Below are 13698 nucleotides of genomic sequence, written 5' to 3' on the forward strand. Positions count from 1 at the left end.
TGATTGTTTTAAATAATATTTTATTCTATATATTGCTTCAATCTTATTATATTGTGTTTTGCCTTTTAAAAACTAAATAACTAATCATTAGTCCAAATTAGAACGTGGACCAGACATATCTAATGGTGGTTTATTTTTTGTATGGACCACAAAAAAATCTTGACGCCATTATTAATTATTCTTGGAAGCTAGAATCCTCTATTATTAGTTGAAAAAAGGGAAAAAAAAATTATATTTAAAGCTCAATGAGATCTTTATTATTATTAGGTAAAAATAAAATTGATATGCTGGTGTATTGATACCAAATTATTCATCTTCTTTTTTAGTGACCACCGATAAGTCCAAATATTTAAGTATTTAACCCTCCAAGATCGTAATTCGACTTTTATTCTAACAATTTTCCATCAAAGAAATTATTTAATGTTCTAAGAATGAAAATTACATGATGTGGTGAAGCATGATCAGTGTCCAGTGACACTAAAAAATGGTTAATTGCAAGTAGAATAAGAAAATATGATCGAATTATGATATATCCCATCTATTTTAATATTTGTACTATAAAATATCACGAAATATGCACATGGAGTGTAAGTTTCGTGATTTAGGTGAATAGTATCACTAAACATGGAGTATTAATGTGCGACGTACTTAAAATAAATTTGATCATATATGAAAATTGCAAATTTTTAAAATTATGATTTATAATTCTAATATGAGAGGTACAAAATAAATTGAAAATGACATATTCTGTATTATTATGGATAATTAATTCTAATAATAAAGACACAATATTTGAAAAAATAACTAATTATTCTGCTCCATTAAGTGTCTACTTTCCCACAATCCAATAGTAATAAATCATTGATATTCTAATCAGAAACATAAATGAAGTAGAATTTCCATTTTAGAGGCAATAATTTATTAATCTACGCAAATATATTGATAATATTAATATCCATAAACGTTAAACTGATTAGCACGTGCCATGTGGCTGCCAAGATTCTGACACTCCACTTTCGGAAATTAAAAAAAGAAAAGAAAAGAAAAAAGTATTTTGATTTTGGTGATGCTTTGATGGGTTGATTGAGCCCACAACGTGTGGATCGAAAACACCACTGCTTCACTTCATATCATATCTGCTGCTGTGCGCAGTGGCGCATTTTAGATGTCTTATTAAAATCAACGCCATCCTGAAACAGACTTAATTGAGTTGGGTGCAGTGGGGCCCACCCTGGCTCCCTCTGCCTGCGCACCCAGTCGGGAAAAGAAGAAGCCTTAAACAGCGCCGCTGCTGCTGCGCTGACCCCACCCCGGCGTATTTTAGTGGACGGTGTACTCGATGTATCATATCTTTTCTTTTTCAATTTATTTCCTACTAGTACATGATATTTACTCCATTTATTACACATTTTTCTAGCATCCACTACGCAATTGCTCTCTATATTGCAATTTATGTTTATACTCTGTCTCGTAAAAATAGGAAATTTTATACTCCTATTACCCGTGTTTGATTCAGTACGGGTTTAAAGAAATGTGAAAAAAGATAATGGAAAAAATTAGTGGAATGTATGCCCACATTTATATATTACTCTCTCCGTCCTGTCTAAGATGACACATTTTTTGCCAACACGGAATTTTAGGAGTTATTGATTTGAGAAAATGTGAGTGTAAGTATTAAAAAGGAGAGAGAAAAAAGATGCATATTTTAATAGGAGTGAGAAAAAATGGTTGAGTGTATTAATTAGAGAAAAAAAATTAACAAAAAATGAAATATGTCATCTTAGTTGGGACAAATTAAAAGGGAAAACGTGTCATCTTAAGTGGGACGGAGGGAGTAGTTTTACAATAGAATATGAGATTAATGAGTTAGTGGGAAGTGAATTCTATTTGCCAAAAATGTAAAAAAAAAAGAAGCAAAATGGACAACATTTCATGGACGGACCAAAATGGCAAAACTGAATAATATTTCACGAAAGGAGTGAGTAGTAAAATTAAAGAAGGACTAAATGCAACATACGTGAAATGAGTTAGTGAAAAGTAGTGTGTACTTACTATTTATAGTAATAATGAATCGAGACTCGTAATGACCGATAGATTAAAATAGTAAATCACAACTTTTAACGGCGGATGAAGGAAGCATGAAATGTAATTTGTGTATAACAATATTTTGGTAAAATAATGATTCACATTTCTCATGCCGACTTTTAGGTCAAAATACATACAATTTCCTAGTGTTTTAGGACACTTAAAATTAATTATTAAAACTAGACCAAATTGCACCTAAAAAGCAAGGTGAGGGCCTACTAGTAATAGTTCATGTGGAAATTTAGCATATTGTTTGTCTTTAGTGCTTTTTGAGTGATCACGTTTCATAAATTCAATTCATATCTTTATCACATTTTGGTTTGTTTTGGAGTGAAGTAATGGCAATTAGTTTTAGATCCTTTTCACAATTGGTGTTTCCTCATGCTCATGTGCACCATTATTATTGCTTTCCCCACATATTATTCAAAGTGATCTGTCAATATAAATTAATACTATTATTTTAAACAGATTAGGACTAAAATGCATAAAATGAATTAATAATGGCAAACTAAAATGGATAGTGATTGGGCCCACATCGTCTGGTCGATGATGGTTGAATTGATGTGGAAATCTTAAATGTGGGCCCCGCAAAATGGGACAGGTTTGTCCCTCTATATGCAGCACAAAGTACCATAATTTAGAGATTTTAATATTTACTTTTATTATAATATTAATATTTTATTTGCTTTTGAATTAAAAAAAGTGTGAGGATATACATAAATGGTGAATATTTACATCTTTTTTTAGTGAATTATATACTCGGTACTTATTATTCTTAATATTGAGAATTTGAACACAAAGATAAAAAAAAATAATGCAACATAGAAATATTTTGATATGTGTTGTACTTTTACGGTCTTACGCGTTGTAGTTGCGAACACAACGTACTAAAATGCCAAAATATTCTACTTCGGCGATAGAGCACGTTAGTGCCCGCTCTAGAAATGAATCTTGAATGCTGATAGTGTATGCATTAATATCACACCCATAAAGGTCATTATACATAATAATATAAAAAAAAATTGGTAATTATCATGAGTATCCACTAGCATGCTCAGTAATTATTTCTCGCTCTGATTTGTAGGCACCTCAATGGTTGAGACAACTGGCCCAAAGATTTTAAGCTGTTTCATATCCAAGACATGAATTACTTGACCATTTAGTTAAGTATGGACGAGTCTCATGCCACTCGACCACACTCCTTGGATTATAATACTATAAAGTTTAGTTCAATGAGAATGAGGAGTGTTATCTACGTGGAAGTTTAGGTTAAACTTGTTTTTCTTTTATATCACATATTAGACGATCAAATTTGCAAAATAATTAAAACATAATTTTAAAACTTCATTCTCCTATTTGAATTATATGATGAAAATTATAAAAATCTTTCTGAATGGTATTCAAATAGTACTCGTATATAAAATAAGAGTTAATTTGACAAAATGAAGGTTCATAGCAACCTCTTTGTTATAATTCATACTTTATTACTACTATTAGTTAGTAAGATAGTTTGAAAATCCATAATTAACGTTGGGTAGCCTAATTACTTTGACTAAGTTAGTGGCTCATTTCAACGATATTTTTACACTTAGATATTTCAATTTCCTTATTCTAGTGCTATTGCGAAAGTCACACATGAAATGGTAAATGCGATATTATGAATCTAGTATTATAGGATATATAAGTCAAGATTAGAAGTTGAAAATTTTCACACATTGTTTCTAGAAATTCTTTTGAATTCAAACAATCTAAGTGAAAGTAATGACCTTTTACTATTCCTACGTTCAATGTTCATGACTCACGTTTCTATCACAAGAATAATTCTGTAAATTTGAAGTGGGATGTACACTAAAAAGTGTTAAATTAATAGACACTTAATTTCCTTTTTTTAGTTTTTTCGTAATGATGAACATAATTTTTTTTTCTTTGGTAGAAAAAAAATACTCTTCTATCTCGAAGAATGAATGGAATCTGGTGCTCGAATACATTATTTTATTGAGTCTCACTATTTTTGTAAAATACATTTCCTTTAATTTTCTTTTCCAAATTTATTCTCCACCTTCTGCGTGTTCATGCTACGAATATTCTCTCCGTTTTATTTAATTTAAAGATTTGAAGATTTATATTTTATATTTTTATATCTGATATTAAATGAATATTTCACCAAAAAGATAAAATAAAAAAGGGAGTAAGTTAAATAAATTATAAGATGTGATTGAAGTGAAGGAAGTAATTTCCATTTCTTTGAAGTCGTCCATATGCAATCCTTGTGGAAAAGCATGTTAATAATTTGTATTATTACGAATTCCCTTTTTGTTGGTAAAGTTGTTAATTAAATATTAGTCGTAAGTCGTAACACACTATTTTCTCTATAATATTTTGACACTTTTAATTTTCTTGTAATTGACTAGCACTTTCAAAGTATTCCACTAAATTCTTCCTTCGGTTCTATTGCTCCAAATTGATAATGGGGGAAAAAAGATGAGTGGCATATGCTCCCATTAAGTTATCTTTAATTCTTTATCACTTTCTTGAAATTATTTCTTTTTAAGCATTTATGAATCAAATCTATAGATTACCAAATCTTTCATATTTAATTCATCAACCAAATTGTTACAAAATAAAAAATTTAAAAATAAAGGCCCCTCCATTTTTTACATTCTCCCCTAACATAATTTAAAAGAGGAAGACATCAATACTATAATGAGATTTTGGAAAGAGAAAGTGACAAATAAAAAGAAAAGAACACATAAGAAAACACTCGAATACATTGAAATGTGACATTATGATGAATTGATGAGAAAGAGAAAGAAGAAGACAAATAATTGAGAATTAGATGGCACAATTATAATGGCATTGATCCAAAACGAAGAATAGACATCATCATCAAAATGCCAACCTAACAAAAACCCCACATTTTTATCTCCTAAATCAGCCTTTGTCAGTTTTTTTTTGACAACCAAGAATTTATTGTTCAATTATACCTATTCCCACCCTTGGTTACCCCACCCCACCACCCACCCACCCTCCCTAATGAATTGACCCAAGCAAAGAATCCCAGTATTGTTGGCCCATGTTTGTTTCTGTACAGATTTGTGATGAGAGCTTTTGTGGGCCCAATAGAAAGTGATTGCACAAAAAGTTGTCCAATGTGCACATTTATTCCCATATTCCCATTTTCTTAGGTAGATCATATGTGAAAGTGGACAAAACCAGGCAATGAATAAATTGACCCCTATTATGGGTGGGGTGGGATGGGAGTGTTCAACCTTTTATGGGTTTGGGGACACATACAAATCTCTCTTTGAGATGATTCTTTTGTTGATGTTGATTTATTGCATTGTGACGACCGATAGATCTAGGAAACGAAACTTGTGAGATCAGACATAATGGACAAGGTCATCATCAGCGTCGATAAGTAGAGGTACTGGTGCGGTCGTCAATAGCAGTGGATGTCGGACGAATAACGAAGATGAACACTGCCACACCGAATTTAATGGAGTCTTCTGACCCTTATAAGCCAGTTGTGGATCAGTCGACTCCCCCGACCCCACCTGCATCCGCTATTGATTGTGAGAGGGGAATTTGATTAGTGGTGATTAAACTATTTTGTCCACACTCCTCATAATACATAAAACATTTTTATGGTGTTTTCTTTATTTTTAAAAGGTAGGTTCTTGAGCTTTCACATCCTTGTAAGTGAAGAAAAATATGAAATGGACCCTCCAAGAATTGTGCCTTGATGGCTACCAAAGTGTGGAGCAAAAGTGAATTGGAGGTAAAGGTAAAGGTATTTTTAGTTTACCCCATTCAAAGTGGGAATCCAAAACCCCAACTAAGTTGAATGATTGGGAAAAAAGCAATATCTTGAAAAGAAATCACACTTCTCCAAAACCCATAGCATTTTCATGGTCCACACATCATATTCCACCACCAAAAACACACACTTGTATGAATATAAATATATTTGTATTTTCACATAGTGGAAACCCAACTCCTCATCTATATCTTTGGTACAATGATTATGCCTACCTTTTCATAGTACAAAGTACTACACAAATCCTGTTACACCAACATCATGACAATGTCAATTTGTCTTAGTGGAATTGATATTTTTCCACATTCTTTAATTTTTTTTTATACCAAAAGTGAAAATGATGCACACAAAGGCAAGAAAAAAAGATATTCTAATGGAAAAAGAGAAGAGTAGTGGACTTCCAATAGCACCATGCATAATTTAAATTACACTTTTTGTTTTCTTTTTTTTTCCCCCACTTTGTGAAGGAATATGAATCCAAGATAGTGCTATTTTCACTATAAAATAAAGTTCACAATATCAAGAATTTTGTTGCCTTTGTTGGGTGTATGGATAGACCAACTTTTTCTTTTTTCACCCTACCTTTTTCACTTTCTTTAGTAATCCTTAATTTAGTAGTATTATTTTTAGCCGCAAAGTGATTAATTTGTTAATACAGCTAATTAGATTCTCTCTCTCTCTCTCTATGATGGGCTTTACTAGGAACGAAAGTAAATGGGCCATTACTATATTGGGTGTTAATTCATTTTAATGGGCCATTTTAATTAAATTTATATATTTGGGCCTTTCAATTCAATTTAATTTGGTCATATGTGTTGTGGTTTTATTCTTGTTACAAACAACGTTTGGAGTCTTTTAGCAATAGTACAAGTCGATTTGAGTTAAATAAACAAATATCTAAGTTTTTTTTGTAGTTTAAATTGAGTCATAAAAGAACTTTATTTTGTTACATCCTGTGAATTAAATTCTTGTTGCACTCATACAAACATACCATTAGTATTGTAAAACATAAATTATGAATTAAATTTTAATTTTAGTATATGGGCAGATATATGTTTTGGGCTTCAGCAAATGCTGTGATTATTATTACTTCTACAAAGTAATGCGACTAAACATTAAGTGGGCCAGATATGTTTTGTTTGGGCCGTTTTTATTTGAAGGCCCAATCACTTAATGGGTTTGCTATTCTAGAAGGTAGCTGAGCTCACATGTAAATGAAATTAGCCCTAGCTGGTACAATAACTAATGGCAGTGGCAACCGTTGACAATATGTGATCGGGCCTAAGCTGCACATAGATCGCCCATTAGGCGGAGCAATCTGGGCCCTCTATACGGACTGTATAGAGGTCCAGGTTGCATGGAATTAATCACTCAGTGAACACCATGTGGTAATGAATGTTGGAAAATTTTGAAACTTTTTTTTTCATATAGCATCAGTTAGAGGGTGTTATATGGGGTTAACTAATGTTTGATTTGTCATTTACATATTGTGCTAGGCCCAAGTTATGGGGTCAGGCCCGCCTAATAAAGGCGGATAGTGTCAGTTACCATAACTCTAAAAATTGGTCTGATACATAACTGGGGAGTAGATATTTTGGGTGCAATTACTGAAATACCCTTGCCATTTACTCATTCTCATCAAAATTAAATTTCTGAATCTCCTCTTTCATCTTCATCGGAAGCGAAGTTCTTCAAACTCTTCGAGTTCGCCTCTATTCAGGCCGAGGCGTTTCCCGATCACTGCTCAGGTTGGCGTACTCGGAGACCCAGCTCGCCTGCAGTTAGGGTGATGGTTTGCGGCGGCAGCGGAGGGGTGGGTAGAGGAAGGTGCAGTGGAGGTAATGGAGAAAGAAAGGGGAGATGAGGGCGGCGGTGGGTGGAGACTGGAGAGGGAGAGTTTTTTATGAGGGGGAAGAGGAATAAGCTGTGAATAAAAAAATAAATGAGGTTATGGTGGAAAGTGATGTTCTTGCACAAGAATCAAACAAAAGTTTTAAAGCAATACAGAATTAAAAAATGACAAACCAAACGTCTAAGTTGGAAAAGCTAACTGCACAAAAGGAACTCCCTATCTGATTCCAAACATTTTCTCAAGAAAAGAAAACTGACAAACCAAACAAGCCCTAGCGTTTTAGAACTTTGTGGTCTCTTCGTGGCACATAGGTGGTGTTTGAAATTGACACGAAAAACAAATGCGATATGAGAATAATATAAGCATGATTCGAATTTATAGCCGTTGCTATGAATGTTCTAAGAGATTATATATTTAAATATCAGGACATTTTCGAGGCCGAACTACCGAAGTACTACTACTATATTTTTGAGTACTACTACTATATTTTTGAGTAACTAGGGCTAGATGAAGATGTAAAAGAGGAAATAATGACAAATGCAATTATCTAGGTGGTCTCTGTCTAAATTCCTATTCTCTCTCATTTCAATTTTTTTACCTACTATACCTAACTTCTTCCATGAAATGTGATTGAGTGGACTCCCTACTAATCCTATTTTCAACACATTTTGTGACTTACTTTATTATACGATTGAGACAGTTCGACGTGGTACATTTTTATACTAATAATTATAACAATAAATTAATACCCATTGATGATTGGATAATTGGTTGTATATTTTTTCTATTATTTGTTAGAGGGTTGATAAATTTTAGCAACTAGTTTAACGACATTCACGTGTAGAGGTGGTTACATATCCTTTTAATAGTTGAAGTTCAGTACAATTGTTTTATTTGTTTTAGTAATAAGTCATACTCCACACTACTTTTCAATAAATTATTCATGCTTTGTAAATGTAAAACAAATACTCTCCCATCTCATATTAGAATTAAGTTCAGCATGAATTTTAGTAAGAAATATTAATTAAAAAATAAATAAATTATAAATCTCATTTTTATATTTATTATAGTAGTATAATGAATCTCTATTGCCGGATAAACTTATATTAACAATGTTATATCGGTGTTCATTTAAGTTCCCACCAATATTATTTTATATAAAAATACAGCAAAATTGCAATTAAAAAAAAGTTGGTCAAAAAGCATTGAACAATGTGATTAACTAAATAGATGGCTGCATATAACCTACCAAGTTCTACCAATTACTATATTTAATTTTGTAAAGAAATTTAGTCAAACAAATTTCTGTACAAAGTTCTGACTTCTGACATTCAAATAGTAATTAAATTAAATATTTGTAAGTCCCACTTTAAGGATGCAATAATCTAGATTATCAAATACAGAGCATTTAAATAGCACAATCAAACTATTGGATAACTGATTAATAGATAAAAAAAAGTAACATCAGCTCTGGGAATATACCATGAAAAAGTGGTCTATATACTTACGAGTCCAATTAGGTTCCATTACTTTAAATAAGTAAAATTTATTCATATAAATAAAAATTTAAAATAAGGGGAAAATTTTATGTGCCTTTACTATCTAACTAGTTCCATTGTATACTTCAAATAAAATTATAAATAGTAGTATAGTACTAGTACTATATACTAAATGAAATGGACTGATATGTTACAGATAATCTATGAGCACCATTTATAAATTAACAAATCATTAAGGTTTATATAATTTGTAAACTTCATCATTCTAATTTCTAATGTAATAAAGTAAAATAAAAATATTCGAACGCCGACAAATGAAATTCCTTCGAATCCATTCCTAGATATTGAATTTTAAAATAAAAAATCAGAACTATATCGATCGCCAATATAGAATTAAAACACACGCACCACACTTTATAGATAATACAACGTTTTATCTTTAATTAATAGATCGGATATTCGAGTCGTCACAATCACGAGTTAAACGGAAGTTGCTGCATAATTTAATTAATTCCGTGTGGGACACCTACCTACAGTTTATAATTGAGGACTGTTTGTTAATGTCAAAAAGGAAATTCAACATCCATTATTGAACTACCAATTATTGTGGTTGCAAAACTTTAATCATATTTAATAGCCATTTTGGTTCCTCTTTCTAATTTTTTTATAATAGTATTTTATTGTTAGTCATGCACATTAATTTGGGATTTCCGTAATTACTTAATTTAATTGCATCAATTTTATCAACGAATTGAAATCCGGCCCAAGCACGATCACTTGTAAATTTAAGTTGACCAAATCAATCGAGAGTAATTACCAAAACATTATCATTTTAGATTAAATTAAGCTAAATGTTCAACAATTATTAGATAACATTTTAAATTAGTATACAAAAATCTGGTCAAAGATCTGTAATTCATAAATAATTAGTACTCATTTTTACTATATATTGGTAGCAAATATAAAGGAGTTTAAGTCCGATTTTTAATGTATTACGGAAATACATAAACAATAATAAATTATATGAATGATTTGACATAAAATACACACAACAATTAATTATTTTAATTATGACTTATACAAATAATACTAGTGTGGTAGTACATGAGTTGGATTTAGTTGGAGAGTGCACTGTTAAAGTAAAGATTCTGCAATAATCACTTGATTCTTCTATTAAATAAGGTATTTTTTTTGTGCTAAATTCTTGGATTTCTTTTGACATTTTCATCGTGGTAAAATCTCCAACTTCCTCTGCAAAAATTAATTTTGATAAATTGAAAAACAATACAATCTGATCCAGAATTTTAGTCTTGCCACCACACACTAACTCTCTCTCTCTCAACAAGGAAGAAAAATTATGGGAAGGCTTCTTTGCAGACACAAATCAGGATTAGCAGAAACAGTGTCAGGTGATTAATTCCTTCCATTCTCTTCTAATTGGTTTCTTTATTATTGTTTAATTCTTGGATTTATTATTTCTGCATACATTATTTTTTAATTTTACTTTGTTGGGTTTATGCACAAAGGAAAGCTTCTTTTTGTGGGCCGAATTTTATGTATATTTGTTTTTTTTTTGTTGCTTTATTTCGAAAGTTTGGATCTTGAAACTGAATTGTAGTTCTTGAATATCCGTACAGAATTCAGTGTGGAGATTGAAGATAATTTGAAATGCTGATTAGGTTTTGGTTAGTATTTGGGGAATAATCTTCTTGGTTTGTTAGCATTTCATTTCCCCTAATTTTGTTGGAAGATAAAGATTCGATTTTTATTTCTAGAAATTTGGGGATAATCTTCTTGGTTTGTTAGCATTTCATTTCGCCTGTTTTTGTTCGAAGATAAATATTCGATTTTTATGTTTATTTCAAAAAAATTGGGGGATTTCTAAATGTGGGAAATCAGTGAATAAAGAGAGAGATTCTTGGTGAGTGATTGGGATTTGGGGGTGATTGGAAGATATGACAATGGAGGAAAAAGGAGTGAGTGAAGCATTGTTGAGGGCGGAAGAAGACGAAGACGACTTCAAGAGCTGCTGCGAAGACGAGGATGAATTGGATTTGAAGGAGAAGGAAGACAATGTGAAGGTGGATTTAGATGAAAATGTAGTTAAGATGTATTTTAAGGGTGTGTCTGTTGCTTGCCCCGGTGATTCGGGCTCTAGGATATCAGGAATTGGGGTGGTTATGGAGAGGCCGGGTTGTTCAGCCCCAGTTCGGATCCAGAAGAAGCTCGATTTCTATGTCGAGGAGCCGATTGCAGAGTGTTTGGCGTTGCTGGATGGTTTGTCCGAGGCTATACAGCACGAGGCGAAGTGCGTTTTCGCCTTCACAGATTCTGAAATCTTGCATAGTCAGGTGAATCTTGCAAAATTTTTAGCGTTTAAGATGTTTGATTTGACTATATTTGATCAAGAATTGGTGTTTTTTAGGTTGAATGTTGAATCTGATGTGAATTTATGTGTTAGATTGTTGATGAGAAGATTGCTGAGAGTCCTCTTTTGGTGGCATTGAGGCAAAGAATCATGGAACAAGCACGTAATCTCGAGACGTTTGTGTTAAAACTCGTCCCGGCCAGCGACCTAGATAGGGCTTTGGGTTTAGCTCGAGTCACTGTTGGTATAGTCTCCTCTTGTGGTGGTGTCGGGGAGGATTCAACGGAGAGCTGCTCGATCTGTTGTGAGGAGAAGCTCTCGTCGATGATGCTCTCGTTCAAGTGCTCCCACGAGTTCTGTTCCAACTGTATGAAAACGTACGTCGAGGGTAAAGTGCGTTGCGGTCGAGTGCCGATCAGATGCCCTGAATCAGGATGCAAGTATTGTATCTCGGCTTCCGAGTGCAAACTGTTTCTCCCCGTTGCCTCGTATGAGTCTCTGGAGAGAGCAAATGTGTTGAGCTCGAACAAGATATATTGCCCGTATCCTAATTGCTCGGTGCTGCTTGATCCCCGTGATTGCTTGTCATCGAGCCAGTTGGACAACAGCTGTGTGGAGTGTCCCGTCTGTCAAGGGCTTGTCTGCGTTAACTGTGAGGTCGCGTGGCATTCCTCCATGACCTGCGAGGAGTACCAAAGTCTCCTGTCGGAGGAGAGGGACGCGTCCGATTCGACCTCGCTTCGTCTGGCTCGGATCACGAGGCGCAGACGCTGCGATCGTTGCAGGACAATGGTCGAGCTAACTCACGGTCGCTACCACATGAGATGCTGGTATGATGATTTCTTGATATTATTGTTGACAGGGTTAATAGCCGTTTAAATCATGAAATTTGGTCACATTCTGGTCGATCCCATGAAATTTAAAATTGAATTATTAAATCACGAAATTTTAGTCCTTTCTCAATTATCCAAAAATGTTGTCTTTTGATGACGTATAAAATGACGTACTCCCTCCGTCCACGAATAGGAGTCCCGGTTGGCCATTTTCATCCGTCCGCCATTAGGAGTCCCGGTTAGACATTTTATCTTGGGAGTATAAAAAATGACCTCATTGTTCCCTTAATTTAGAAGCTGCAATTAATTTTAATCCACTTTGATTGCAATTTCTCACTTTCTCTCTTAATGTTAGATTTCATTATTCCAAAGAATAAAGCAAATAATAATATAAATGGGTCCCACATTCCACTATCACACACTTTAATTATTACACTCAAACTTTTCTTAAAATCCGCACCCAATTCAACCGGGACTCCTATTCGCGGACGGAGGGAGTATTTCATTAATGCGGATGTGGAAACGTTAAACGACTACATTACTTAACACTACTTCAGCTAGTCACGATGACATTAATTTCACTAGAAATTGTTGATTCGTGTACGAGAAATTGTTCGCTACGATTTTCGTTCATAATTCACATGTGCGTGCTCGATTCTTCAGGTGCGGTCACAAGTTCTGCTACTCGTGTGGGGAGGACTACGGGGATGGGAATCGGACGTGCCAGTGCGCGTTTTGGGAGGACGACTTCACGGAAGGGATGGTCGCGTACCCTTCCCAGCAGCTGGAGCAGTGGGCGTGGGACTCGTTCGAGCCGCTCCCGATCGCATCGGGCGCGTACTCGGAACAAGAGCGGTCACAGCTGGCGCTGATTCAGAGGTTCCTCGCTGGGGGCTTCAGCTTGGGCGACGAGGATCCGCATCAAGCCCCTCCGCAGTGCACGGACTCGTATGCGGACACGATGAAGGATCTGCGCCAGCTGCCTTGGCTCGAGAGGTTCGTCTCAGTGATAAGCGACGACTTCTACGAAGACTACGTACAATGATGCGAGATTTAGGAGAGGTAGAGCAACTCACTCTCACTCCTTTAGAAATTACGAGTTTTAGCTGCGATTACCGAACTCGTGCTCGTGTTTGTGTTCGTGTTTCGTGATGTTTAGATTACATCGGATGTATAACGGTCAAGAGATATATGTTTGCTATATGATTTAAAAGCAAAATAGATCACAATTGATTGATTGTTCA

At 34.1% G+C, this 13698-nt stretch overlaps 1 protein-coding gene across 1 annotated transcript; it reads left to right on the forward strand.

Annotated features, from left to right (window-relative positions):
* The first annotated feature begins 10480 nt into the window (after nucleotides 1-10480).
* LOC125202077 (E3 ubiquitin-protein ligase RSL1-like) lies at nucleotides 10481-13698 on the forward strand. The gene is made up of 4 exons (XM_048100400.2): nucleotides 10481-10662; nucleotides 10891-11604; nucleotides 11715-12451; nucleotides 13118-13698. The coding sequence occupies exons 2-4, from the start codon at nucleotides 11209-11211 to the stop codon at nucleotides 13497-13499; spliced, it is 1515 nt and encodes a 504-aa protein (XP_047956357.1). The 5' UTR covers nucleotides 10481-10662; nucleotides 10891-11208; the 3' UTR covers nucleotides 13500-13698.

This window comes from Salvia hispanica, chromosome 2 (genome assembly GCF_029641045.1).
Source record: "Salvia hispanica isolate PSC_SH4W2 chromosome 2, Shi_PSC_v1, whole genome shotgun sequence".
NCBI lineage: Eukaryota > Viridiplantae > Streptophyta > Magnoliopsida > Lamiales > Lamiaceae > Salvia > Salvia hispanica.

Bases quoted from the DNA above. Each gene is read 5' to 3' on its own strand.
- LOC125202077 (XM_048100400.2), top strand. From the start codon at position 11,209: ATGACAATGGAGGAAAAAGGAGTGAGTGAAGCATTGTTGAGGGCGGAA. The intron at 11,605-11,714 runs GTGAATCTTGCA...TTTATGTGTTAG, and splicing joins CTGAAATCTTGCATAGTCAG to ATTGTTGATGAGAAGATTGC. The intron at 12,452-13,117 runs GTATGATGATTT...TCGATTCTTCAG, and splicing joins CGCTACCACATGAGATGCTG to GTGCGGTCACAAGTTCTGCT.